Genomic DNA, 25620 nt, shown 5'->3' on the forward strand with positions numbered 1-25620 from the left:
GCCGCCGCCCGCGGCCTCGCTGCCCTCGCCGCCGGCCCGGCCCGGCCTCGGCCCGGTGCTGGCGGCCCCTGGCTGCAGCGAGGGGCCTGTCAGGCGCGGAGCAGACAGGAAGGAAGCCAGGCAGGAAGGCGAGCTGCCTCTGCGTGTGTGCGCGCGGGTGTGCGTCTCCGGAGTGTGTGTCCGTGTGTGCGCGTGTGCGTGTCTGTGGCGCTCCCGCCGCCCTCCCCGCCGCCAACGCCGCCGCCGCTCGCCCCCTCTCCCTCCCGCGTTCGCTCGCGCTCTAGCTGTCGTAGGCGCCCGCTCTCCAGCCCCAGCCGGGCTGGGCCGGGCTTTATTAATATGCTAATTGCCTGCTAGTGGGAGGGGAGAGCCGTGTCAAAGTGACCCGGGCGAGCGCGCAGCGAGCGGCGACGTGCGTGCGCCGCGCGGCGGGCGGGCGGCGAGGGGCCGGGAGCGTTCAGGGAACGGCAAGCATGTGACGCAGCTTTTAAAAAAGGAGTCGGAGGCAGAGACCCCAAAGGGGAAGGGCGGGGGGAAGAATAAGAGGCGAAGCCTCACACTCGGTGTCCGTCCTCCGGGCGCCGCCGAGTTGGGAGCGTAGCTGAGCCTCAGCGGGAGCTAGGACTGGGGGAGGCGGAGCCAGGGTGGGCTGTGAGGTGTAGCCTTCTTCTTCACCTCGGCGGCGCTCTGGGAGGGAAAAGGGACTGCCGACCCCCCCCCCCCCGCCTCCCATGCTCTCTGAGACCCCAGTTTTATTCTGGAAAGCCCTTAAATCCCACCCACCCCCACCTGGGCGGGGAAAGCACTATCCTAATTCCTGTAGCAACCCAACTCACCTCCTCCCTAAATTAACCACCCCTCCCTTGCCTGCTGAACCAGTTAGGACTAGAGCCGAAAGGGTTAATTAAGTGGGGTCCCCGCCCTCCCCCGCCTAAGGGCTGAGATCTGCGTTTTGCTGGGGGGAGGGGGGCAGTGGAATGACCGCCAGGTTGGACTGGGGAGGGGGTAATCCGCAGGCCATCCTTCCCCCTTGCGGGCTCTGACTCATCAGTCAAGACACTCTCCTCCCTTCCCCCTTTCTCCATCGAGTCTCGGCCTACCCCCACTCCCCCCTCGCCTGAAAGCTGCTCTCCTTTGAGGGCCTCGAGACTGGGGAGAACAGGAAGCAGACCCCTCCAGTGCCCGCTACCCATAGGGGCTGAGGCTTGGGGGGGGGGAGTCTGCACGGTCAGTGTGAAGAACACTCCCTCCCCAGGGAGGAGCCTCCCAACCTTCAGGCACTCCTCAAGGACTCCCCTGCCCAGCCCTAGGAAGGGGGGGGGGCTCCATCTCCATCCTTTCCCAAAAGCCCAGCCTTAGCTGCCTCATAAACAGGAAATACCTATTAGCAGGGAAGAGGGAAGGGAAGGGAGCTGTCTGGAAAAGAGAGCTGGCCCTCTCCCTTCTGGGGGGTCCCTAGCTGCCAGCTTAAGCTTTAAGGTGGGCTCCAGGAGTAGACACTGGGGACCTGGGCTGGTGTCCCCTCTCTAGGGCATCTGGCCCAGACTGGGTAGGGGATCCTCCTCCCCTTTGTACTTGGGGGAGGAGCTCTTGATAGCCCCCTCTCCTTGCCCAGCGTCTGCACAGCTGGCTTGACTGGCTGGGGGAGGGTTGCAGATGTGGAGGTTCAAGTGTTTATGAGACCCCCTTCTCTCCACATTTGTTTTTGCTGAGGGAGCATGAAATGATGGGCAGATTCATAGTCTGGGGATTGAAAAGAGGGCCTGCCTGAAGATGTGGACCCCTCCATATGCTTAGGAGGGGGGGGAGGGGAGCTGTGAGCACAGCCACACTCTGAACTCCAGCATTCCCATCCACCTTGTGGATTCCCCCACCCCAGGGGTGGGAGGGGAGGGGGTAGCTGCAGAGAGACGTGACTGAAGCCATCCATAGATACATACAGGTATTTCTTTGGCAGCATCCCCTGCCTGTGTCTGTCTCCTCCTCACATTCCCCCAGGCAGAGGTCAGCACTAGAGGGAGTAAGGGGAATCTAAAGCAACAAACCCATGCCTGGAATTTGGGATACCTAGGTTTGAACCTCATTAGAGCAAATAACTTTGAGACAACTGACTTCCTTACTCTGAGCTCTGGCCTTAGCCCTTGTAATTGGTACCTGCAGCTTGGTGAGAAATCAGTAGACAAGGTATGCCCAGTCACTTAGCCTGATGCCAGCCATGTAGTCAGTTCTCGATTTACTTTAGCCATTTTCTGCTTTCTGTGAGGTTATCGGTTATTTCTAGAGTATCACGAATGGCCTGGATTGACTGGAGGATTAGAGATAGTGTGGAGGAGAAGGACTGCCTGCTTTGAACCCTTTCTTTCTCTACTGTCCATGAGGTTGCCTTCCCCCAATCCTGTGACCACTTACCCCTGAGGCCACTCATTCCAAACAACTAGCTTGGCCAGATTCCATGGTGATCACCAATCACCTGGGTGGACAAAGGGGCTAGCAACCCACCAGATAGGGACTTTTCCTCCTCTGACTGAATCTGAAGTTCCCTTCTAGATTACACATATAGAAGTTGGAAGTCAAGGAAGAAGCAAAAATGTGTCGAGCATCCAGTACGTACCAGGCACTGTGCTAGGTGTTTCATACCTGAGATCCCACTTACTTTTTCTAACGAACTTAGGAGGAAGAAGGTGTTATTACCTCCATCGAACAAGCAAGAAAACTAAGATTCAGAGAGATTAATAAATTTGAACTTGTCTGTAAAACAGTCTTCTCCCTCTTCTTGTCTACTAATTAGTTAATGCCTCCTTTAAACCTCAGTTTCTAGCTTCACCTCCCCTGGGAAGGAACCCCCCCACCCACCCCAGCTGATCTAATGGCCATGTTTTCTTTAAAGAAATACCATCTCAGTGCTGTTGAATGGGTGATTAAGGTAAACAGTTTAAGTCCTCCTGGAACCAGATTTTAACAGAGGTTAAGTGTCTTGCCCAAAGTCACACAGCTAACAAGTACTCAACCCAATGTTCTTCTCCCTGTCTTACTTCTAGTATGGACCAGACCTGGGGAAGGAGAGGACATCTTTGGGGCAGTTTTCGGAAATGGTGCAGACAAAAATGGGAAGTTACAGCTGCCTGGCAGATGACCTGGGGTGTGGTAGGGAGGCAGTGAGCCTATGTAGAAGGTCTTTAATATAATGGCATGTCCTGGACGATGGCAAGCTTAGCTGATCTGGGTGAATGAATATGAGCACCTAGTATTTTTTTCTCTTTTTGACGTGAAATTACATGACATAAATTAATCATTTTAAAGTGAACAATTCAGTGGCATTCCAGTATTTTTTAAGACCAGTCATTAGTGCAAGATGGACTGTAGACACGGGATGAAGTGAAGTAGGAGGTACTGAGGAGAAGAGGTGAGGTGAGGAATGGGGAAGGGGAGAGGAGCCCTACAGAGAGGCAGGCAGCAGAAGCCACTAGGTCAGCTTGTTCCCAGAGAGGTGGGCTCCTGTTTCCAGCTCCTAGAACCTGTCCCATCCAACTCCTTCTCTTGATCTTGACCTTGTCCTGCTCTATTTTCTCCCACAGTTCTTTACCCCTGAAACACCCACAGATATTATTGGCATCACTCTCTTTCAAGGGTGAATTTTCTTTTTCCATCGAGGTAGTAGATGATATATGTCTTATTAATGGCTATATCCCTAGCACCTAACAGAATGCCTAGAACCTAGTATATGTCCTACAACTTTGTTGAATGATATAAGAATTTGGATAAGACTTATCTTCCCCTGCCCCAACATACAATGCCTTTCCCTCTTGTCCATTTACCATCATTATCATCACCATATACAACGACCACTTCTTTCTTTGCCAAAGCAGTTTCCTAAAGTGTATCAGAAACTCCCAGGAAGGGGCGCCTGGGTGGCACAGCGGTTAAGCATCTGCCTTTGGCTCAGGGAGTGATCCTGGCGTTATGGGATCAAGCCCCACATCAGGCTCCTCCGCTATGAGCCTGCTTCTTCCTCTCCCACTCCCCCTGCTTGTGTTCCCTCTCTCGCTGGCTGTCTCTATCTCTGTCGAATAAATAAATAAAATCTTAAAAAAAAAGAAAGAAAGAAAGAAAGAAAGAAACTCCCAGGAAGGGGTGCCTGACTGGCTCAGTCGGTAGAGCATGCAACCTTTATTCCAAGATTGTAAGGTTGAGCCCCACATTGGGTGTAGAGATTACTTTAAAATAAAATCTTAAGAAAAAAAACACCAACAACCTCCCAGGAAACCTGTTAAATATTCAGAAGGCCCCACATTCAGATGGAAGAAATCTCTTCTCTGGAGAAGGAAGAGGATCTAGGTAGTCTGCATTTTAAAGAAGTTTCTCTGGTGATTCTTATGCATGCCCATATTTGGGAATAGTTCTTTTTTGTAAAAGGGTTTCTGTCCTTCAGAGCATTCCCACCAAGTGGTTGAAACCTATTCATTCATTCCTCCTTCAATAAGCACCTGCTTAGAACAGGTGGAGCTAAGGAGCCTCACTGTGTGCCTCTGCCCAAATGCTTCAACCCTTCCTTAGCCTCCATTTTTTCCTCAGTAGAAGGGGGATAGTAATATTTGCTTTTCTAATTCTTTCGGGGATATCGCAAGGATCCAATGACCTATGACAGCATCTGAAGACTAAAGCATTCCTCAAAAGTGGGTTTTGGGGACTAAAAATTAAGCACCAAAAGAGACAGTGTCTGAAAGTTTGCAGCTCCCCGGCAGAGTAATTGCAGTCCAGGTATATTAATGATCTAATGCTGTGGAACAAGTTACCCTCAAATTCAGCATTTTAAGACAACAAATTTTTGTTATTTCACTCAGTTTCTGAAGGCCAGGGATCCAGAAGTGGCTTAGCTGGTGTTTAGCTCAGGTGCTCTCATAAAATTATAGTCAAGCTGTCGTCGGGGTCTGCAAGGTGTGGGCTTAGAGAATCTGCTTCAAGTTCACTCTCATGGTTGTTGGCAGGCCTCGGAGCTTCAATGGCTGTTGGACAGAGGCTTCAATTTTTTGCTTCGTGGGCTGTCCATAAGTAATGGGTCCATGTCCGCAACATGGCACATACTTTCAGAGAGAGAGAAACAAGAGCACCTGGGCTGAAAGCCCCAGTCTTTGTGTAACGTAATCTCAGAAGTGATATATCATCATTTCTACTTCATGTTATGGGTCACACAGACCAACCTTGCAACAATATGAGGTGGTGGGGGGGGGCTGATAAGAGTGTGAATAACAAGAGCCAGAGATTATTGGGGGCCATCTGAGGGTTTCCAGCCACACCATGTCTGGTCTTCAGTGTTGCAGACCTAGAGATTCAATTTAGGCAGTGAATCAGAATACATCAGATTCAGGAGACTGATTCACACAGATTAAATACACATGAAACATTATCTTGGTAGACTCTCCCTCTTCTCTGGAATACTTTAGTTAAACTGGTCTTCCTTTTGAATACAACAAATGGGTTATGGGTTCCCACTTCAGAGCCTGTGTGCTGACTGTTCTTACCACAGAATGCTCTTTGAATGGCTAAGTCCTCCTTGTGCTTCTGGTCTTACTTCAGATGTCTCCTCAAGGGCCTTACCTGTTCATATAAAAGTGTTCCCACTTACCTTTCACATTCTTCATCCCATTTTAGTGACTCTCTGATATTATTTTCACTCTTTATTTACTTGCAGATTGTCTCCCCAGTAGAATTTGAGCTCCACTAGGGAGGGTTTTTGTTTTTGTCTGGGTTTTGTTTTGTTTTTTTTGTTTTGTTTTGGTTTGTTTTGTCATTGCTGAATCTCCAGTGCCTAACACGGTGCCTGGCATATAGTAGGCACTCAATAAATAAACCAGAGTGCTGATTTATTAATTCACACTGAAAAATATGTCATGTGAATTGGGCATTTTATCTCACTTGATCAACACATATTCTCAACATAGAAAATGATATGGGACATCAGTTACTATAATCAGGTGAGTCTTTGGTGAGCATGGAGTCAAGCAAGGACACGTGATTGGAGGGTCCCAAAGTTTGGTGGTTTATTAGGTTTTACTTTTTTTTTTTAGATTTATTTATTTATTTGAGAGAGAGAGAGAGAGAGCGGGGGAGAGGGGCAGAGGGAGAGGGAGAGAGAGAATCTTTTTTTTTTTAAGATTTTATTTATTTATTTATTTATTTATTTATTTATTTATTTATTCGACAGAGAGAGACAGCCAGCGAGAGAGGGAACACAAGCAGGGGGAATGGGAGAGGAAGAAGCAGGCTCACAGCAGAGGAGCCCGATGTGGGGCTCAAACCCACAACGCCAGGACCACGCCCTGAGCCAAAGGCAGCCGCTCAACCGCTGTGCCACCCAGGCGCCCCAGGGAGAGAGAGAATCTTAAGTAGACTCCCTGCTGAGCACGGAGCCCAACCTGATGCAGGGCTCCATCTCACAACCCTGAGATCATGACCTGAGCTGAAATCAGGAGTGGGACACTCAACTGACTGAGCCACCCAGGTGCCCCTTCCCTTTTATTTTTTTTAATTTAAAAATGTTTTATAAACTAATGTCTACATCCAATGAGGGGCTCGAATGCACAATGCTGAGATCAGGACTTGCGTGTTCTACCAACTGAGCCAGGCAGGCAGGCACCCCTGAGGTTTTCCTTTATGGCTCTTAGAAATGCACCTGCCAGGGCACCTGGGAGGTTCAGTCAGTTAAGCGGCTGCCTTCGGCTCAGGTCATGATCCCAGGGTCCTGGGTTTGAGTCCCACATCAGGCTGCTTGCTCAGCGGGAGCCTGCTTCTCCCTCTCCAGCTCTCCCTGCTTGTGCTCTTTCTCTCTCAGTCTCCCTCTATGTTAAATAAATAAATAAAATCTGAAAGAAAGAAAGAAAGAAAGAAAGAAAGAAAGAAAGAAAGAAAGAAAGAAAGAAAAAAGAAAAAAGAAAAAAGAAAAAAGAAAAAAGAAAAAAGAAAAAAGAAAAAAAGAAAAAAAGAAATGCACCTGCCAGGCTCCTNAAAGAAAAAAGAAAAAAAAAGAAAAAAGAAAAAAGAAAAAAGAAAAAAGAAAAAAAGAAAAAAAGAAATGCACCTGCCAGGCTCCTGGCTGGCACAGTTGGTGGAGCACATGACTCTTGATCTTGGGGGTGTGATTTCAAGCCCATGTTGGGTATAGAGATTACTTAAAAATAAAATTAAAAAAAAAAGAAAGAAAGAAAGAAAGAAAGGAAAGAAGAAATGCACCTGCCAAGGAGACGAGGAACCATGACACACCTGTCTGGGTGGCACTGGTGATCCAAAGATATATTCTTATCTTTTTTTTTAATATTTTATTTATTTGACAGAGGGACAGAGAGTGAGAGCGCACAAGCAGGGGGAGCACAGGGGGAGAGGGAAAAGCAGGCTCCCCACTGAGCAGGGAACCCAATGCAGGGCTTGATCCAAGGACCCTGAGATCATGACCCGAGCCAAAGGCAGACACTTAACTGACCGCCCGAGGCTCCCCCAAAGATATATTCTTATCTCTCTCTCTTTTTCTTTTTTTTTTTAGGAGAGAGTGAGCACAGGAGGAGCAGAGGGAGAGGGAGAGAGAGAATCTCAAGCAGGCTCCATGCTCAGTGTGGAGCCCAATGTGGGGCTCAATCTCACCACCCTGAGATCATGACCTGAGATGAAATCAAGAGTCAGATGCCTAACCAACTGAGCCACCCAGGTGCCCCTATAGATTCTTATCTTTTGGGGTAGATTCCATACAGATATCAAACTTATAAGAATAGATTGTTTCATCAGATGATGAAAAAGCATAAATGGCACAGCTTTCTGCTTTAACATTAATCTTCTTCCCGAAACCCAATCACCAGAGTAATGACCATAATTAGAGCCCAAATTGCCAGGATTTACAGGGCATTTCTTAGAATTTGTTTCTTCCGGGCTGCTCTTTCTGCTCACGGGTCCTGTCCCAGTGCTATAATAAAATCACTTTTTGGGAGAAAAAAAAAAGAGTATGTTTCATCCATAAAGGAAGAATTGTGCCATCCTCTATTAGTTCTTAATGATTTCTCATAGGCAAATTATTTCCAAATTCTTGGAGATAAAATTCAGTGTTTCCCTCATTTGACAATTTTATAAAAAAATGGTGAACAGATTCAGTTTCTGAATTTATGGCTTTTATTTTTATTTTTATTTTTTTTAAAAACTGGGCCCACTTTTTTTTTTTTTAAGATTTTATTTATTTATTTGACAGAGATAGAGACAGCCAGCGAGAGAGGGAACACAAGCAGGGGGAGTGGGAGAGGAAGAAGCAGGCTCATAGCGGAAGAGCCTGATGTGGGGCTCGATCCCATAACGCCGGGACCACGCCCTGAGCCGAAGGCAGACGCTTAACCGCTGTGCCACCCAGGCACCCCTGAATTTATGGCTTTTAAAGCCTATGTGGAAAGACAAAACTAATACACTTGAAATATTAAGAAAATAAAAAGAGGTTGTATTAATCTACCAGGGCTGCCATAACAGAATACCACAGACTAAGTGGCCTAAACAACAGAAATTTATTTTCTCATAGCTTCAGAGGCTGGAAGTCCAAGATCAAGGTACTGGCAGGGCTGGTTTCCGGTGAGACCTCTTTCCCTGGCTTGCAGGTATCTCTTCCTCTTCTGACACCAGTCCTATTGGATTAGGCTCCCATCTTTATGTTGTCATTAAATTTAATTACCTCCATAGAAGTTCTATCTCCAAATATAGTCATATTTGGGGCTGGAGCCCTTCAACATATAAATTTTGCCAGGAGGAGGGGAAGAGGGTTACAATTCAGTCCATACCAGAGGCCCTCTCCTCTCATTAATGTGTGCGTGTGTGTGTGTGAGAGAGAGAGAGAATATATATTGATACAACCTTCCTAAAGGGCAGTTTGGCATTATCCACCGAAATGTCAAATGTATACCTCCTTTAACTCGGAAATCTCATTGGAGGGAAACTATTCCATAGACAGAATGTAAAAAGGGCAAAGATACATATACACGTGTACAAGAATGTTCACTGTAACTTGATCTGTAATAGTGAAAAATTTGAAATAACTTAAATATAATTTAAATAGTAGTATAGTCATATAATGGAACTGGTATTCACTAAGGTATCAGTAAATAAGATCTCAGTAAAAACTAATATATTGTTACCTGAAAAAAAAGCAAGTGTAGAATCAGACATATGGAATGGTCACAGTTTTTTGGGTGAAGACTTTTTTTTTTTTTAAGATTTTTATTTATTTCTCAGAGAGAGAGAGAGCACAAGTAGGGGAGTGGCAGGCAGAGGGAGAAGCAGGCTCCCTGCTGAGCAAGGAGCCCTCTGCAGGACTGGATCCCAGGACCTCAGCTCATGAGTTGAGCCAAAGGCAGACGCTTAACCAACTGAGCTACCCAGCCGTCCTAATTTTTTTTTTTTAAGTAATCTCTACACCCAATGTAGAGCTCAAACTTTCCCTATATATTTTTACATGGATACAAAAAGTGTGGATGAATACATACCAAGGGCGACAAGGATTAAATCTGGGGAGTAGAACTGGAATTTGCAGACCAAGAGCATTTTTTATATAGTTTTATATATAGTTTTGTGCTATTTGAATTTTTTTTACACTTATTTATTTGAGAGAGAGAAAGAGAGAGAGAAAAAGAGAAAGAGCATGTGTGCACATGGGGTAGAAAGAGGGGCAGAGGGAGCGGGAGAGAGAAACTTAAGCAGACTCTGCCCTGATTGTGAGCGCAACTGGGGCTAGATTTCAGGCCCCTGAGATCATGACCTGAGCTGAAACCAAGAGTCAGATACTTAACGGACTGCATCACCCAAGTGTCCCTAAAATGGTGTTTAATCTTTTGTTAATAGAAAACTTTTTTAAAAATAAGAAAATGATAGGAAGGAGCTTCTAAAAGGCAAATGAATGACTAGCAGTGATAGTGATGGACTGTGGAAATATAGAGAGGGATCACGGTTGGTTGGGATGATCAGAAAAGCTTTCCTGGGTAAGAGAGGGCATAAAAGATGTTTCCAAGTTAGAATATTCCAAACAGAAAAACAAAGGCAGGAGAACACCAGTTGTCCTTGTAGGACAGCAAGATGATGTGCAACAGCAGGAAATACCTTTGGTAATGAGGTGCCAGTGTGGGTTTCTGAGTAGCCCAGAGAGGCCCCAAGAATGTGGTGTTTTAAGATTAAACTCTACAAACTGCCATTTATAAGATAAATTACTAGTAGATATGTAATGTGCAACATTACATAGCTACTACTGCTGTATGATATATAGGAAAGTTGTTAAAGAGTAAATTTCATCACAAGGAGAAAAATATTTTATTTTACCTATGTGAGAAGATGGGTTAGCTGAACCTATTTATGGTGCTAATCATTTCACAGCACATGTAAATCAAACAATCATGTTATATGCCTGAAACTTACACAGTGGTGTATATCAATTATTTCCTAATGAAACTATAAATAAAGGAAGATTAAACTATAACAACTAAAAAAGATTAAACTAGCAGTAGTGGCGCAGTATAAGATTAGGTGAAGGTTAGCTCCCGGAGCGCGGGTGTCCACTAGGGGGTGCTGATTCAAAGCATAGGCCCACTTGGACTTTCTGGTAAAAGGAAAGTACCGCATTATAGAAGGTCAGATAAAGAGGGCGTTTGGACAGTTGGACAAATTAGGAAAATAAAGAGATGAGTAAATGTTAACCCTCCCCTTACTATCTCGCGCTCCCCAACCCATAGAACACAAAGCTATGCATGACGGTATGACTGTAGCACGTGCCGCTAGGGCTCCGCTTAAAGCAACTACTAATCGCAGGCTCCGACGCGAGGCCAGGGACCTCTTCCCAGGTGCGAGTGGGTCTCGCCGCAAGGCCTTTTGGGATCCGTAGTCTTGCAGTGTCTTCCGGGAATTGTAGTTCCTTTCCTACGATCTGCGGGGCGAGGCGGCGCCGGCGACCAGAGCTGCGCTGGGTGTTCAGGGGCCAAGATGGCGGCGCGCCGGGGACGGAGAGACGGAGTCGCGCCGTCTCCGAGTGGGGGCCCCGGCCCCGACCCCGGCGGTGGAGTCCGCGGCAGCAGTTGGGGGAGTCGGAGCCAAATGCCGTACGGGACTGTGGGCTCTGTGAGTGGCGGGGAGCAGGTGAGAGGCTGGCGGGCGGCCCGCGGCTGGCAGCAAAGCGGCGTGTGCCGGGCGGTGACACGTGGACGCTACAGGAAGGGGAGGAAGCGCTTGGGAAGCGATGCCGGCTGCCTGCGGGAGACGGGTTGGGCCGAACCGACCTGGGCTGTTTGCTGGAGGGACGCAGGCAGAGACGGGGGTTCTCATGGCCATTCCTCTGGAACGCCGGAGGGGCATAGCCGGGTGTTGGAAACATGGCCCGTGGTGGGGGGTCAGAGATTCGAACTTGGAATCCAGGGTTAAGACCTCCCTTTAAGGATACCGAGTGGGGGTGCCCCTAGCACCGAGCTGCAGTGCTTTTTCGGAGCCACGTGGGGTGGGGGGGAGCAATTTTCCCGGGAGAACTTGTCGGCTTCCCTTCCCCCTCTAGGCGGCTCTGGCACCCACGTGGGATGGGCTTCTGGTGGGGGGGNTTCGTATCGGCGTTGGAGCCGCACTGCTGGGAACTGGGTGTGTCTCAGCTTGTCCCGCCATCTCCGACCGAGTTGGGGGCCCCTGGCCGAGAAGGAAGGTAGGGGCTGCTGGAGTCAACTTTGCTTAGGGTCTTGGAGTAGTCTTTTCTCTCCTGCATTGGTCCACGGCGTCTCGACAGCGGACGGTGAAGGACCTTCCAGATGTGCGGGGCGTCAGTTCCCTGCGGATGGTGGAGTGTGCTGGGGAGGCCAGAAGGCTGAGGTTGAAGGGCTGTGGAGTAAGCTTGTGGTGGCTTCTGTCTGACCGGCTTGCAGTGGGTTGTGAGTCATGGGCATTGGCGTTTTGGTTGCCTGCGGAGCTGCCTCATTCGTGATTCGAGGGGTCTGGGGAGTGTCAACATATGCATGGGACAAGCCTAAGTAAGGGAAAGAGAATCCTTTCTCCCACCCTTTTTCCTTCAGCCTCTCTCTTGAGGAGGCAGCTAAGGCCTGCTTCTGTGAGTTGACACATACAAATTGAGGTGATCTATATTTAAAGCTCTTTGGAATTTTGCTGGGGATGGGAAAAGTTGGAGGCGATTTAAGAACTATTCCAACACTAGTTGAACATTTATTGGATGATGGTGGCTTCTGTCAGATTCTGTTTCCTTGGTCTTCATTTCTCCATACTTAGCATTATCATCTCACTCCTCAGTAGAGGGCTTCTTAAAAGTTGCCACCTTGAGTGGTGGGCAGGACTTAGTCTGAACTGTTATCTCTTTTAAGCAGTTAAGCTGAGTCCTTGAAAGCTTTTGGGTGTTTTGTTTTGCTTTGGTTTGGTTTTGGTTCTAGGTGGGAATTGGGCTGCAGGCTACCAGGTAATGTTAGTTGCAGCAGACCAATTCAGGCCTTTGCTTCTGAGGCCCTAGCTTGGGAGCTGCTCACCTTTCGAGGGAAAGGCAGGAAGGATCCATGACCCAGCTGTAATCCAATTTTGGTGGTCACCTGGGGTGGGAGAGGGTCTCACGGAGAGATTGTGTTTCCTCTCTCACCTGCCCAAGAAAGGTGGATATGTGGAATCTACTTATTCAACTGGTATTTATTGAGATACTGTGTTCAGACATAAGGGATCCTGGGGTAAACCACACATAGTCCCTGTTCTCTAGGATTGTATGGTTTTATTGGGATAGACAGACAATAAATAATGATGATTGGGACAAAAGGAAAGTGCAGCATATTTGGGATTATATAATGAGCTAGTAGTCATCTACATTGCAGGGTCTGGGAAAGGACATTTTAAGTTGAGTCTTGAAGGTTGTGTGTGGTGGGGGAGGGAAGCTTTCATCAGAGGAAATAGTATGGGAAGGCCTCGAAGTGGGAGAGAACATGGCTTATTGAAGAGATGGAGAGACCTGTGTGTCTGATGCATAGAGAGAGAGGCACAGTGGTAAGAGAGGACACAAACTGGAGCAGAAGAGCCTGGTGGGGAAGACCAGGACCCCTGTAAGTCATATTAAGGAGTTTAAATCTAGTGCTAAGAGCAGTAAGATGCCATTGGAGGAGTTTGGGAAGGGTCTCAAAAAGTGATCAGATGTGTATTCTTAATAGTTTGTAGTAGGTTTTGAACCCTGTATGGACAAGACTGGATGTGAGAAAGCCAGTTGGGAGATTGCTGAGGTTAGAGATGCGGGTGGCTGGCTCACTTTTAGCCTGGGTTTAGCCCCTAGATGATTTTGGTAGTCTAAGTGCTGTGCTGTTTGGGAATTGAGGGATAGGTGATGTCAGGTGAAGAGGGGGGTGTCTCTGACTGGGGCTCCAGTACCTGCCTGATGGGGGGTGGCGAGGGGGTCCCAGAGTTGGGCATTGTCTTAAGATTCTGGCCTAGTGGCTGGGTCAGGTAGGTGGCAGGGCAAGTTGAGATGCAGCCTCCTTGCTCACCCAGGAGTGTTTGCTGAGCCAGGTGCTATTCAGCTGCTGGTCGTAATTATAGGATTGTGAAGGTTTGGGAGGAGTTAGTGCCTAAAACCTGCCACCTTTCACTTCCTCTCTGGACTTGGCCTCCTAAAATTATCTAGCCTTTTCTCTCTCTGGGCATTGGAACTCCTTAGCTTGGTTAGGAGGGTGGGTATGAGGGTATAGTCACACCTGTTGGTTTTTTTTTTTTCCTCACTTGTGGAAGAGGTGCAGAATTTGCCTTTGCTGCAGAAGGGGAGGGAGGAATTGGCTTGTCCTTATTTGTTCCTATTCTTTGGCCTTCATCATTTGTTTCCTATAGTGGAGATACCCCTGGCTCTGGCCTTGCCAGCCCCATTCTAGCTACTTCAAGCCCTGCCCACGCCCACACTCTTAACAGGCCTGGGCGGGTGGCTTGCTGCCTGACAAGGCTGAAGATGTTGCTAATTTTCAGGCAAGTGGTGGGGTGGGGCTTTTCCATGTACTGAATCAATGAATCAAGCTTTCTCTTTTGTGCTCACGTGGTCGAGGTGGGAGACTTTTCCTTTGGGACTACCGTTGAGAGGATGAGTGGCACACTGTAGGGCCTTAAAAATAAAAATCTGAATTAAGTGTGAATGTCAGCTGTGTATAAGACACTGTGCCGGGCATCATGGATCATCAGGACGTATAAGCACAGTTTAAACCCTTCCCAGATCCAAGAAGGATATAGGCTAGTATGGTGCAAAGGGTTATTTGCCCCAAAGAAGCTTAATGATGCAAGGGACATAATGATTGCCAGAAAAATGAGTGCTACAGAAACCTTACTGAATTCAGGGGTATGAGGAGAGATCAGCGTGGTTTGGGGGAGCCCTAGTTGTCTTGAACAAGGTCGGGTTTGAGCTAAGCAGAGAAGAAAGGCCTGAGCGGGACTTGAGGGAGGTAAGGTGATGGAGCTGAAACTGCCTCCTTGCTGACCGCCTCCCCTTCGGTGAACCCCCTCGGACTGTCTCCTCTTACCACTGCCAGCAGACAACGCTTCTGAACAATTTTGTTCTTTTTGATGTTTTTACTCCGTGGTTTAATAATCTTCTGTGGCTCTGACTGTTTCTGGATGGAGTCCAAACTTTTTTTTGCCCAGTAGGTCCTTGAACACTGCCATCCTGACTGGTGCTTTGGCTTATGGGTTGTAATTCTCTGTGCCCAGCAAGTCCAGAGGTTTGGCTTTGGTGGGGCTCCTGCTGAGTCGGGGGCCGTTGGTGGAGGGCTGGGTACCTGGTTTACAGAGCCGATCACACAGCTGCCCCAGAGCTCCCGTGCCCTGCAGCCTTCAGGCCCTTATGACCATCCCCTTTGCCCCAGGTGCTGCTACACGAGGAGGGGGATGATTCTGGTTTTGTCAGTCTGTCTCGGCTTGGCCCCTGCCTGAGAGACAAGGACCTGGAGATGGAGGAGCTGATACTGCAGGATGAGACGCTGTTGGGGACCATGCAGAGCTACATGGACGCCTCCCTCATCTCCCTCATCGAGGATTTTGGGAGCCTTGGGGAGGTAAGCTGGGGCTGGGCTTAAATGTCTTCAGGTGGGAGCTTTGTATTGGAGGCTATGGCTCAGTGGCTCTGCCTTCCAGGATCTTGGTTCCTGGACACCCAAACCAAGCCCTTGAAGTGTGTTTTTTGTGTCTCAGTGAGAGTTGGGCTGTAGGATGCTAGATGATGTCCCATGTGAGGATGCCGTGTCAGGCTTGAACGATAGTCAAAGGCCTTTCCCCCTGCATGGGCCCCCATCTTACATGTCCAAAGGGTTCCAATTTGTTTTGAGTCCAATTCCAGCCTAGCCAAGGGTTGTCTGCTGAGTATCCCACATCTTACTTGAGGGTAGAGGGAGTATATGAAACATAAGCCTAAGCCTCAGTTCTGACAGGCCTCTTTTGGCACTAGGGAGGTGGGAGATGGCAATGAATGAGATTGGAGCCCATGCTTTCTAGCATTCAGATCTCTCTCTGGCAGATTGAGCTGAACTGAGCCTGGGAGACTGTTTCTCTTGGCGTTGAGTCCTTCTTAGTGGCCAGTAGGTCATTAGGGACGATGGTGGGACCTTCCTGTTGTCTTTCTGGAGCAGAGCAGGTTATCTCTGGAGGACCAGAATGAGGTGTCACTGCTCACAGCTCTGACAGAGATCTTGGACAATGCAGATTCCGAGAACCTATCTCCGTTCGACAGCATTCCTGACTCAGAACTGCTTGTGTCACCTCGGGAGGGCTCCTCTGTGAGTGTGGGACCTGGGGGTGGGGGGTGGGTGTGTGGTTGGCGCAAAGGTTAGAGCCACGACTGTGGGCCTACTCATACAGTTGTGAAGTACAAACTCATGTCAGGTCTTTTCCTCTTCCTCAGCTGCACAAGCTGCTCACCCTCTCCCGGACACCCCCGGAACGTGACCTCCTCACCCCCGTTGACCCACTGGGGCCCAGCACAGGCAGTAGTAGAGTGAGTGGGGTAAGCCTGACCAAGGGAACCTCAGAGACTCCCAGGAGGGAGGAGGGTGTGGGGACAGGACTGGAAGAATGTATCCTTGGAGAAAACTTCTTCAGCTTCTCTTCTTTCCTACAGGTTGAGATGTCTCTCTCAGATCCTCCTTGGGACTTCTCCCCACCTTCCTTCTTAGAGACCTCCTCCCCTAAGCTTCCTAGCTGGAGACCCCCAAGATCAAGAGCCCGCCGGGGCCAATCCCCTCCTCCTCAGCAACGTAGTGATGGGGAAGAAGAGGAGGAGGTGGCCAGCTTCAGTGGCCACATGCTTGCTGGGGAGCTGGACAACTCTGTGAGCAGTATCCCAGACTTCCCCATGCACCTGGCCTGCCCAGAGGAGGAAGATAAAACCGCAGCAGCAGAGATGGCAGTGCAGGCAGCTGGTGACGAGAGCATCTCCTCCTTGAGTGAGCTGGTGCGGGCTATGCATCCATACTGCCTGCCCAACCTCACCCACCTGACGTCACTCGAGGATGAGCTTCAGGAGCAGCCGGATGATTTGACACTGCCTGAGGATTGCGTGGTGCTAGAGATTGTGGGCCAGGCAGCCACAGCTGGTAATGACCTGGAGATTCCAGTTGTGGTACGGCAGATCCCTACTGGGCCCCAGCCTGTGCTCCTGGATGATGCGCTAGAAGCCAGTCCAGCTTTGAAGCTACTCATGCCTACACTAGAGTCGGAGACAGAGGCCGCTGTACCCAGGGACGACCTCTGCCCTGAGAAGGAGGGGTTGTCCCTGGACTCGGAGGAAAAGCTGGAGTCAGTCTGCTTATTGGAGCCCAGGGAAGTCATGGAACCAGTGATGCCTAAGGGGCCTCAGAACCCACCAGCCAATACAATGCTGAGCTCCCAGAGAGCTCGAAAGGGCAGGAAGAAGAAGAGCAAAGAGCAGCCAGCAGCCTGTGCAGAAGGCTATGCCAGGAGGCTGAGGTCATCTTCTCGTGGGCAGTCTACCCTGGCTACAGAGGTGACCTCTCAGGCAGGAAATCTGCCTCAGGAGGAACTGCAAAGAGAAGTTGGGCCTCCTCGTAGTAGAGGGAAGCCCCGGGCTTGGGCTCGGGCCTGGGCAGCTGCCTTGGAGAAACCTAGCTCTGGGAGCTTGGAGAGTAGTGCTGGACTAGCTAGTCCTGACAAAGAAGATCCTCTAGACCTTCACTCCAACTTGGTTGACGGCATCCAAGCCAACCCTGTTCAAGCCCACGTCTCAGCTCGAGCTGACCCCATGCCACTTGATTCTGTTGAAACCGATCCCATTGAAGTTAATTCTGTTCTAGCTGACCCCGTACCTGCTGATCCTGCATTGGTTGACCTTGCTTCAGCAAACTCAGAACTGGTTGACCCTCTCCCAGCTGACCCAGTACTGATTGACCCAGTCCTGACTGGCTCAGCAGAAATTGACCCTACAGTGGTTGTTCCCATCTCAGATGACTTGCAACCAAGTGACCCTGTCCCAGCCAACTTAGCACCAGTTGACTCTGTTGCCAATGACGTGGCTCCAGTTGATCCTGTGCTAGTTAAGTCTAGGCCGTCTGATCCCAGACGTGGTGCAGTGTCATTAGTCCAGGGAAGTCCAGCTCCCCAGCTCCTTCTGGAGTCAGAGTCCTTGGACTCCCTAAAGACCATCATCCCTGAAGTCCAGGAGGTTGTGGGTCCTTTGAAGGTAGAAAGTGGTACCAGTGCCACAACCCAGGAAGCCAGACCTCGGCCTCTTAGCCTGTCAGAGTACCGGCGACGAAGGCAGCAGCGCCAAGCAGAGGCAGAAGAGAGGAGTCCCCAGCCCCCAGCTGGGAAGTGGCCCAGTCTCCCAGAGACCCCCACAGGGCTAGCAGACATCCCTTGTCTTGTCATCCCATCAGCCCCAGCCAAGAAGACAACTCTGCAGAGAAGCCCTGAAGTTCCTCCTGAGGCTTGCTCTGTGCCTGTGGGTCCCAGCCCTGCTTCTCCTAGTCCTGAGCCACCTGCAGGCAAACCTGTGGCCTCAACTCCCACTGAGCAGGTGCCATCCCAAGAGCTGCCACTACCAGCAAGACCTCCACCTCCTGCTGTGCAGCCCATGCCTCCCACAATGCCCACTGCTTTGCCTTTCCCCCCAGGTGGGCTAGGCATGACACCCATGCTGCCCCTTCCTACAAGTGGACAAGGGATCCCCAGTCTGCCCCCACCACCCTTGCAGCCTCTCAGTCTTCCGATGTCTATGGGGCCAGTGCCACCTGATCCCTATACTCACTATGCTCCTGTGCCACCCTGGCCTTGTTATCCCCCTGTGTCCCCTTCTGGCTATCCTTGCCTGCCCCCCCCACCAACAGTCCCCCTAGTATCTGGTACTTCTGGCACCTATGCTGTGCCCCCCACTTGCAATGTGCCTTGGGTACCCCCTCCAGCCCCAGTCCCACCTTATAGCTCCAGCTGTGCCTATGGGCCCTTGGGATGGGGCCCAGGGCTGCAACACCCTCCATTCTGGCCTACTGTGCCACCACCTCCTTTGCCTCTAGCATCTGTTGGGAGAGTTGCTCCCCCACCCAAGGTGGAGCCCAGTGGCATTCCAGCTGGCCCTTCTGAAAGCGTACTTCCTGGGCCAATGGCTCCTCCCCTCAGTCTTGGGTCAGCTGGCCAGGGAGCTCTGCAGGTAGAGCCCACCAAGGTGGAGGTCAAGTCAGTGCCCGTGTCACCCCATCTGAAACACAAGGTGTCCTCCCCAGTGCAGAGCCCCCAGATCAAGACTCCACCATGTCTGTCTGCTGAGAGTGTGGCTGTTGAGGAGCCTACATCAGAGAGGCTAAAGCCTGAGACCCAGGAGACAAGGTCTAGGGAGAAGCCCCCCTCTCCTGTTGCCAAGGCTGTTCCCATACCCACACCAAAGCAGAGCACTGTAACTAAGCTGCCTGCTGTCCACCCAGCCCGTCTAAGGAAACTCGCCTTCCTGCCTACCCCACGTACTCAAGGTCCTGAGGACGTGGTACAGGCTTTCATCAGTGAGATTGGTAAGTGCCACACAGTTTAGTTGATGTAAATGAAGGGCATGGGGGTTGGATGGTGAGTGTACTCCATAGAACAGGACAAACCACCTTGATGGGGCTGGGCTTTGTGGCTTTGTTTGGAGGGTCATTTGTTTGGAGTGTTCTTGAGGTAGAGCTCTGGGTTTGTTCGATTCCTTCCCGCTTTGTGTTGCTGCCTTTGTTTATTTAGTACAGTGGGCAGGGGGAGCATAAAGGGAGGAGCGAGGTGATTTGGGAATTCTAGGACCTGAGTACTTCCGTTTCCAATCCTGTGTTGTGTGCTTCCACAGGAATTGAGGCGTCAGACCTGTCCAGTCTGCTGGAGCAGTTTGAGAAATCCGAAGGTGAGGAATCTGGGTAGCTATGCCAAACCCCTTTCTGTTGCTATTTTCTTTGGGCCCAACCCTGTAGTTGCTTAGATGGAAGGAAGGGAGTGGTGGAGGGGCAGACTCAGAGAATCAATCTCATTCTGGTAGGAATGGAGAGACAAGATTGACCTACAGTACAACCTAAGCCAGGGAGAGGTTGGTGGTACAGCATGGCAAGAACTATAAAGAGTAGGTGAATATGGAGATCTAAGAGGGTTGGGTTGGTTGCGGACATTTTTCTAGAGGGTAGTAGCTCTCAAGCTGGGCCTTGAAAGGTAGGATGTGTGTGTGGTGAGTAAAGGCAGAGGTATAGGAAGGAGTGTGTGTGGTGTGTTCGGAAGGCAAGGGATAGCTCAGCTTTCTCAGTACAAAGCAAGGACCTAGGTACTGTGGAGGGTATTGTGTCCTGTTCTCAAGGACCTTATGGTCTAATTGGGGAGGAAAATTACAGAAATGACTCTAGAATTAGTAACAAGTACCTATAGTACAAGGAAAAATATGAAATACGGCAAGTGTAGAACAAATAGACCACAAGTCCAGGAAGTTAGTTAGGTCACGTATAGGGCCTTACGTGCTAGGCTTAGAAGTTTGGGCTCTGGGGCGCCTGGGTGGCACAGCGGTTAAGCGTCTGCCTTCGGCTCGGGGCGTGATCCCGGCGTTATGGGATCGAGCCCCACCAGGCTCCTCCGCTATGAGCCTGCTTCTTCCTCTCCCACTCCCCCTGCTTGTGTTCCCTCTCTCGCTGGCTGTCTCTATCTCTGTCAAATAAATAAATAAAATCTTTAAAAAAAAAAAACAAGTTTGGGCTCTATCTCAGATTCAGTGAGTAATTAACAGATATCTCTAAGCAGAGATATGATTAAAAATAGTAGCAGCATACCCACTAGAAGAGAATGGAGCTCTCTGGGGAGAACCCAGTGAAATATGTAGGTAAAGTGGATTTTCCTTCTTTGGGTCTCAAAGCCAGACCTTCTGCACCTCCTCAATCTGGAACATCTGGTTGGCCTTTTAACTAATTTGGTTTCTTTGCAGCCAAAAAGGAGTGCCCTCCCCCGGCTCCTGCTGACAGCCTGGCTGTAGGAAACTCAGGGTGAGTATAGAGACATATAAGCGAGTTACCCTACAGCTGTTGGTCAGCAGCCGGCCGGCGCTTCAGGACCGTCAACTGAATGCCTCTGTTGCAGGGACTTTTAGTTAGCTTTAGAGTCCCTGTTTCCCTCTGCCCCACTCAGCCCATCACTACAGGACACTGTCTTGGGTGGTGAGATAGGAGGATGTGTACCATCCTCTGCTGATGCCAGTCTGGGATTCCACACGTCCTAGAGGTGCTTTTTATCTTCTGGCAAATTGTGCCTTTGGGGATTTCTTTCCTTTCTTTAACAAACTTAAGCTTGCTTGACACGGGTGATGGTATAAGATCAAGTGGGGAAGATGTTCATGGCTAGGGCTTTCCTGGCTCCTTGGAGGAGGCACCTAGGACGTCCTTGTTCCCCAGTCTTCCAGCACTGAGAGGCCTTTTTTCATTTATCATGTTCATGCTACCCTATCCTGTTCTGCCAGGCATGTTCCCATCCACATTGATTTTGGGTTGTTTTGAGCTAGGTAGGCAAGGCTCCTGGCTTAAAGGAAGTGGGGGGTATTCAAGGTTGTAGCCAGCCTGCCTCCTAGAATTGAATGAGCCAAGTTGAAACCCAACCTACCTTTCGGTCACTAAGAGCCCGTTTGTGCTAGAGGAGAGTGATGGGGCAGTTTGTGTCCCGTTCTTTTCTGCACACACCCCTCTCCCATTGCTTTGTGAGGAAAACAGATGTACAAGATGTTGAGGAGGCAATGAACCAGGCTTTCCCTTTTCCCCCGCCAGCAGCGTTGACACTCCCCAGGAGAAGAGGCCCTTAGACCGGTTACAAGCCCCAGAACTGGCCAACGTGGCAGGTGGGTTCAGAGTGGGGAACTCTGCCTTTGATTAGTATACAGCAAATGTTTGTGGAGCCCGCCCTGCACCGGGTGTGTGTAGGTGTTGGGAATAACAGAGATCTGATCCTCATCCTTGAGGTACTCGTAGTCCAGGGAGCAGATGTCTAAACCATTAATGACCATGTTGAATATCAGAGAGGTTGTATGTTAAAGAAGACTGTGGTTTATAGTGGGGTCTGAGATGGGACAGTCAGGGGAGGGTTATATAGAGAAGGTGTAATCCCTGAAGCAGAGGTTTGAGAAAATCACTGATACCAGGCATTCTAGGAAGATGGAACAGCTGGAGTGAACTGAAGAAACAAAACAAGCCTGGTATGTTTGGGGGAATTGCGAGTTGTTTGGTTTGGCTGGATTGTAGTGGCTGATGGGGGTGGTGGGTAGAACTAAAGCAAGAGATAAAGCCACAGTGGTAAGTAGGAGGTCAGATTATGGGAACTTTGAATGGCATGTTAAGTTGTTTGGACTTTATCTTGTGCATTGAAGAAGCAATTGGTTTTGGGGTGCTCCCTCTAGCAGGAATGTAGAAGACAGGGTAGATGGGCGTGAAGCCTGAGGTAGGAGAGCATTGGAAGATGATTACATGAGTCCGGGCAAGATGTAGCCTTGAAGTCAGGCAGTGCTGGGTGGAGGGCTGGGTCTAAGAATGGAGAGGTGGACAGGAACTGGTCACTAGCTAAGTTTGGGCAGTGAGAGGTTGAGGGGTTCAGGAGTACCCTAGCTGGCTGGGTTTCTGTTGCTTCGTCCCCAGGATGGGAACTTGGGGGAAGGAGTAGTTGCAACAGTGGGAAAAGTTGGGCTGTTGACTATTGTTGGTTACTTTGTGACATGAGGTGGGGGTCTCTGGAGCCTATATACGCAGTGTTTGGAAGTGTAGAATCGGATCTCATCCTGCTATCTCCATCCTCCCTCCCCTCACAGGGCTCACCCCACCAGCTACCCCTCCCCACCAATTATGGAAGCCCCTGGCTGCTGTTTCACTGCTGGCCAAAGCCAAATCTCCTAAGTCTACCGCCCAGGAGGGAACCCTGAAGCCTGAAGGAGTTACAGAGGCCAAACATCCAGCTGCAACCCGCCTCCAAGAAGGGGTCCATGGCCCTAGTCCAGTCCATGTGGGCTCTGGGGACCATGACTATTGTGTCCGGAGCAGGACTCCCCCCAAAAAGACGCCTGCCCTAGTCATTCCAGAGGTGGGCTCCCGATGGAACGTCAAACGCCATCAGGACATCACCATCAAACCCGTCTTGTCCCTGGGCCCAGTCATCCCCCTGCCCCCACGCACAGCTGCCTCCCAGGAGCCACTTGATCACAGGACTAGCAGTGAGCAGGCAGATCCCCCAGCTCCTTGCCTCGCCCCGTCCGCCTTGCTGTCCCCTGAGGCCTCGCCCTGCCGGAATGACATGAACACTAGGACTCCCCCTGAGCCCTCAGCCAAGCAGCGGTCAGTGCGCTGTTACCGAAAAGCCTGCAGGTCAGCCAGCCCCCCAAGCCGGGGCTGGCAGGGCTGCCGTGGCCGCAGCAGCCGTTCTGTCAGCTCTGGGTCCAACCGGACCAGCGAAGCATCTTCCTCTTCATCCTCATCATCGTCTTCCTCATCCCGGTCCCGGTCCAGGTCCCTCTCCCCCCCACACAAGAGGTGGCGAAGGTGAGCTCTGATGGCCTGTTAGGTCCTCTTCATTTAGGAAGTCCATGTGCCCTCCTCCAGTTTACTTTGAAAGCTTTTGCATATTGAGTTTGATACTGAGGCTTCCACTTCTGTCCTTGGCTTTTGTCTTCTCCCCCTTTCTTGAATTATAGAAGGAGGCAAGCTGTGAGAAGGTAGCTTCTGTCCCCTGTTTGAGTTTGGGGTATCCCTGAGGTCTCCTGCTTCCTCGACTCCTGCTTTGGGAAGACCATTAGGGTTGGATCTCACCCGTGTTTAATCCATCACTTACTTCTGCTGTTTACTTGGTGGGCTGTCGGAAGGTGGGATAGTGGGTTGTTGATAGCAGTTCTTCAAATCATCTGTTGAGGAAAAGAGTCTGGACAGTTCCTTTGTTACTATGGTCTCATACATTTTCAAGCAGTACCTTTTTCTCAGTAACAGACCCAGATTTTCCCACTTAATTCACAAAGAATTCTTGGTTTTGGAACCAGAATGATCTCTTGGGAAATGATCTCTACTACAGGTCTAGCAAGTCACCTCCCTTTTACGCCATGGTCACAGCACTGCTATGAGACATTTTAGGGGAGCAGGAACCCAGAGACCCAGGCCTGGCATCTCCAGCTAGTTTTAAGACCTAGGGCCCAGCCCTTTATCTCTGAGTCTCCATTTATTTTTCTTCTTACTGATTTGTTAAATATTTTTGTTTTTAATTGCATAATTGAAAATAACTATGATCTGTCCCGAAACACTCTAAAACATTCCAGATTCATCTAAAGTTCATGAGGGCCTCAGTTTGGTCGTCTGTGGAGTTCTCCTAGACCTCTTTTGCTGTGCTTTGCCTTTGGGCCTGAGCTTCCTGACAGGGAGGCAAGGCTGGGGTCAAGGTGAGGTAAGTAGAGTAGATCTGCACCACTCCCAGCATTCCCGCCTGCCCCTTTATCCTCCAGATCCAGTTGCAGTTCCTCTGGACGTTCCCGAAGATGCTCTTCCTCTTCCTCCTCATCATCTTCCTCGTCATCTTCTTCATCTTCGTCATCCAGTTCCCGAAGCCGGTCTCGCTCCCCATCCCCCCGACGGAGAAGTGACAGGAGGCGGCGGTGAGTATGTGATCAGGGAGTCCGTGCATCTGGGATGCAAATGCCTGAGAGTTCTGAGACTTGAGGTATCTAATGTTTGGGGGGCTGATGGCACCTTCTTCTCATGTCAGGTTCAGCTCTTACCGTTCACATGACCATTACCAAAGGCAGAGAGTGCTGCAGAAGGAGCGTGCAATAGTGAGTAGAGGAACAGGTCTTTGGAGGATGGGGCTTGCTCCTGGGCCATGAGCTTGGAGAGTCTTCTACAGTGGTAGCCCTGGGTCATGGTGTGTCAATTTTCCTTGTTCCAACATAGGAGGAGAGAAGAGTGGTCTTCATTGGGAAGATACCTGGCCGCATGACTAGGTCAGAACTGAAACAGAGGTTCTCTGTTTTCGGAGAGATTGAGGAGTGCACAATCCACTTCCGTGTCCAAGGGTAAGCTTGGGCCCTAAGGTCAGAATGTCCTTTCTGTCCCATTCATCTACCGTGATGCTTTGTGTTTTCTTCTTGCTCTGGTGTGCTAGGCAATGTAGGATGATACCTTGACTCCCACAGTCAGAGGGTTGGTCATTTGGGGAGTGAGAAGAACCACCCCAGTCCCTCTGTACCCTGGGAATTATCTCTTCTCCATGGCATGTACTCAGGCATCCTAGCCTTGCCTCATCTTCCTCACCAGTGACAACTACGGCTTCGTCACTTACCGCTATGCTGAGGAGGCATTTGCAGCCATCGAGAGTGGCCACAAGCTGAGGCAGGCAGATGAACAGCCCTTTGATCTCTGCTTCGGGGGTCGCAGGCAGTTCTGCAAGAGAAGCTATTCTGATCTTGGTGAGTGGAAGAGACCCTGAGGCTTTGGTATACTTCATAGTGTCCCCAGAAAGGTTCCCAACCTTTTTGAGAGTGGGCTCTCCTTCATGGAGCTGACTTAATGCTGAATGTGACACACACAGAACCTAGGGGGTGGGATGAGAGGAGAAATGGGGGCTCTCTTGTCTTTTTGACTTAAAACCAGGGCTATATCCATCCATTATTGGGGTGGGAGGAGGCTGGCTATTTGAGAACCCTGTGGTAGGGAAGTGTTGTCAGAGACCTTGATGTCTGTCTCTATTTTTATAGACTCCAACCGGGAAGACTTTGACCCTGCTCCTGTAAAGAGCAAATTTGATTCTCTTGACTTTGACACATTGTTGAAACAGGCCCAGAAGAACCTCAGGAGGTAACCCTGGGCCCTTCTCCCCCTTCCCTTTTTCTTTGGAGGTGTCCAGCCTCCTCCACCCCCCTCCCCCACTTTAGGGGAGAGAGCTGCTAGTGAGATGACTGTTTTATAAAGAAATGGAAAAAAGTGAAATAAAAAATGTGTTAAATCAGATTTTTTAAAGGGTTATTCATTTTTTATAACAGGCATCGAAACAAGTTAACTTGCATTCCTATGTTCTGATGGGGCTGAGGGGTTCCCCAGTGTTTGAAAGATCTAAGTCACTATGCAGACTAATAAACACGAACTAGAGAAAATTCCAAGTGCTGTTGTGCTT

General features: G+C 49.8%; 1 protein-coding gene across 6 annotated transcripts; it reads left to right on the top strand.

The window, feature by feature from the left end:
* The first annotated feature begins 10776 nt into the window (after positions 1–10776).
* On the top strand, positions 10777–25457 carry PPRC1 (PPARG related coactivator 1). 6 transcript variants are annotated; one of them, XR_004626249.1, is made up of 14 exons: positions 10777–11139; positions 14865–15053; positions 15624–15770; positions 15896–15997; positions 16112–19010; positions 19316–19369; positions 20426–20483; positions 21255–21325; positions 22286–23009; positions 23957–24106; positions 24217–24283; positions 24402–24523; positions 24733–24916; positions 25205–25457. XR_004626249.1 is itself a non-coding variant. In XM_019809263.2 (14 exons), exons 1-14 carry the CDS (start codon positions 10987–10989, stop codon positions 25306–25308), a joined length of 4974 nt encoding a protein of 1657 aa, XP_019664822.1. In that variant the 5' UTR covers positions 10780–10986; the 3' UTR covers positions 25309–25457. The 6 variants fall into 6 exon arrangements, 5 of the variants coding, with proteins under 5 accessions (XP_034519065.1, XP_019664822.1, XP_034519064.1 ...); XM_019809263.2 differs by having other exon boundaries at positions 10780–11121; positions 24765–24916; XM_034663173.1 differs by having other exon boundaries at positions 10781–11139; positions 15896–15988; positions 24765–24916.
* Positions 25458–25620: the final 163 nt, after the last annotated feature.

Source organism: Ailuropoda melanoleuca, chromosome 6, assembly GCF_002007445.2.
Source record: "Ailuropoda melanoleuca isolate Jingjing chromosome 6, ASM200744v2, whole genome shotgun sequence".
Classification (NCBI taxonomy): domain Eukaryota; kingdom Metazoa; phylum Chordata; class Mammalia; order Carnivora; family Ursidae; genus Ailuropoda; species Ailuropoda melanoleuca.

Bases quoted from the DNA above. Each gene is read 5' to 3' on its own strand.
- PPRC1 (XM_034663171.1), top strand. From the start codon at position 10,987: ATGGCGGCGCGCCGGGGACGGAGAGACGGAGTCGCGCCGTCTCCGAGT. The intron at 11,140-14,864 runs GTGAGAGGCTGG...CCTTTGCCCCAG, and splicing joins CTGTGAGTGGCGGGGAGCAG to GTGCTGCTACACGAGGAGGG. The intron at 24,524-24,764 runs GTAAGCTTGGGC...CTTCCTCACCAG, and splicing joins ATCCACTTCCGTGTCCAAGG to TGACAACTACGGCTTCGTCA.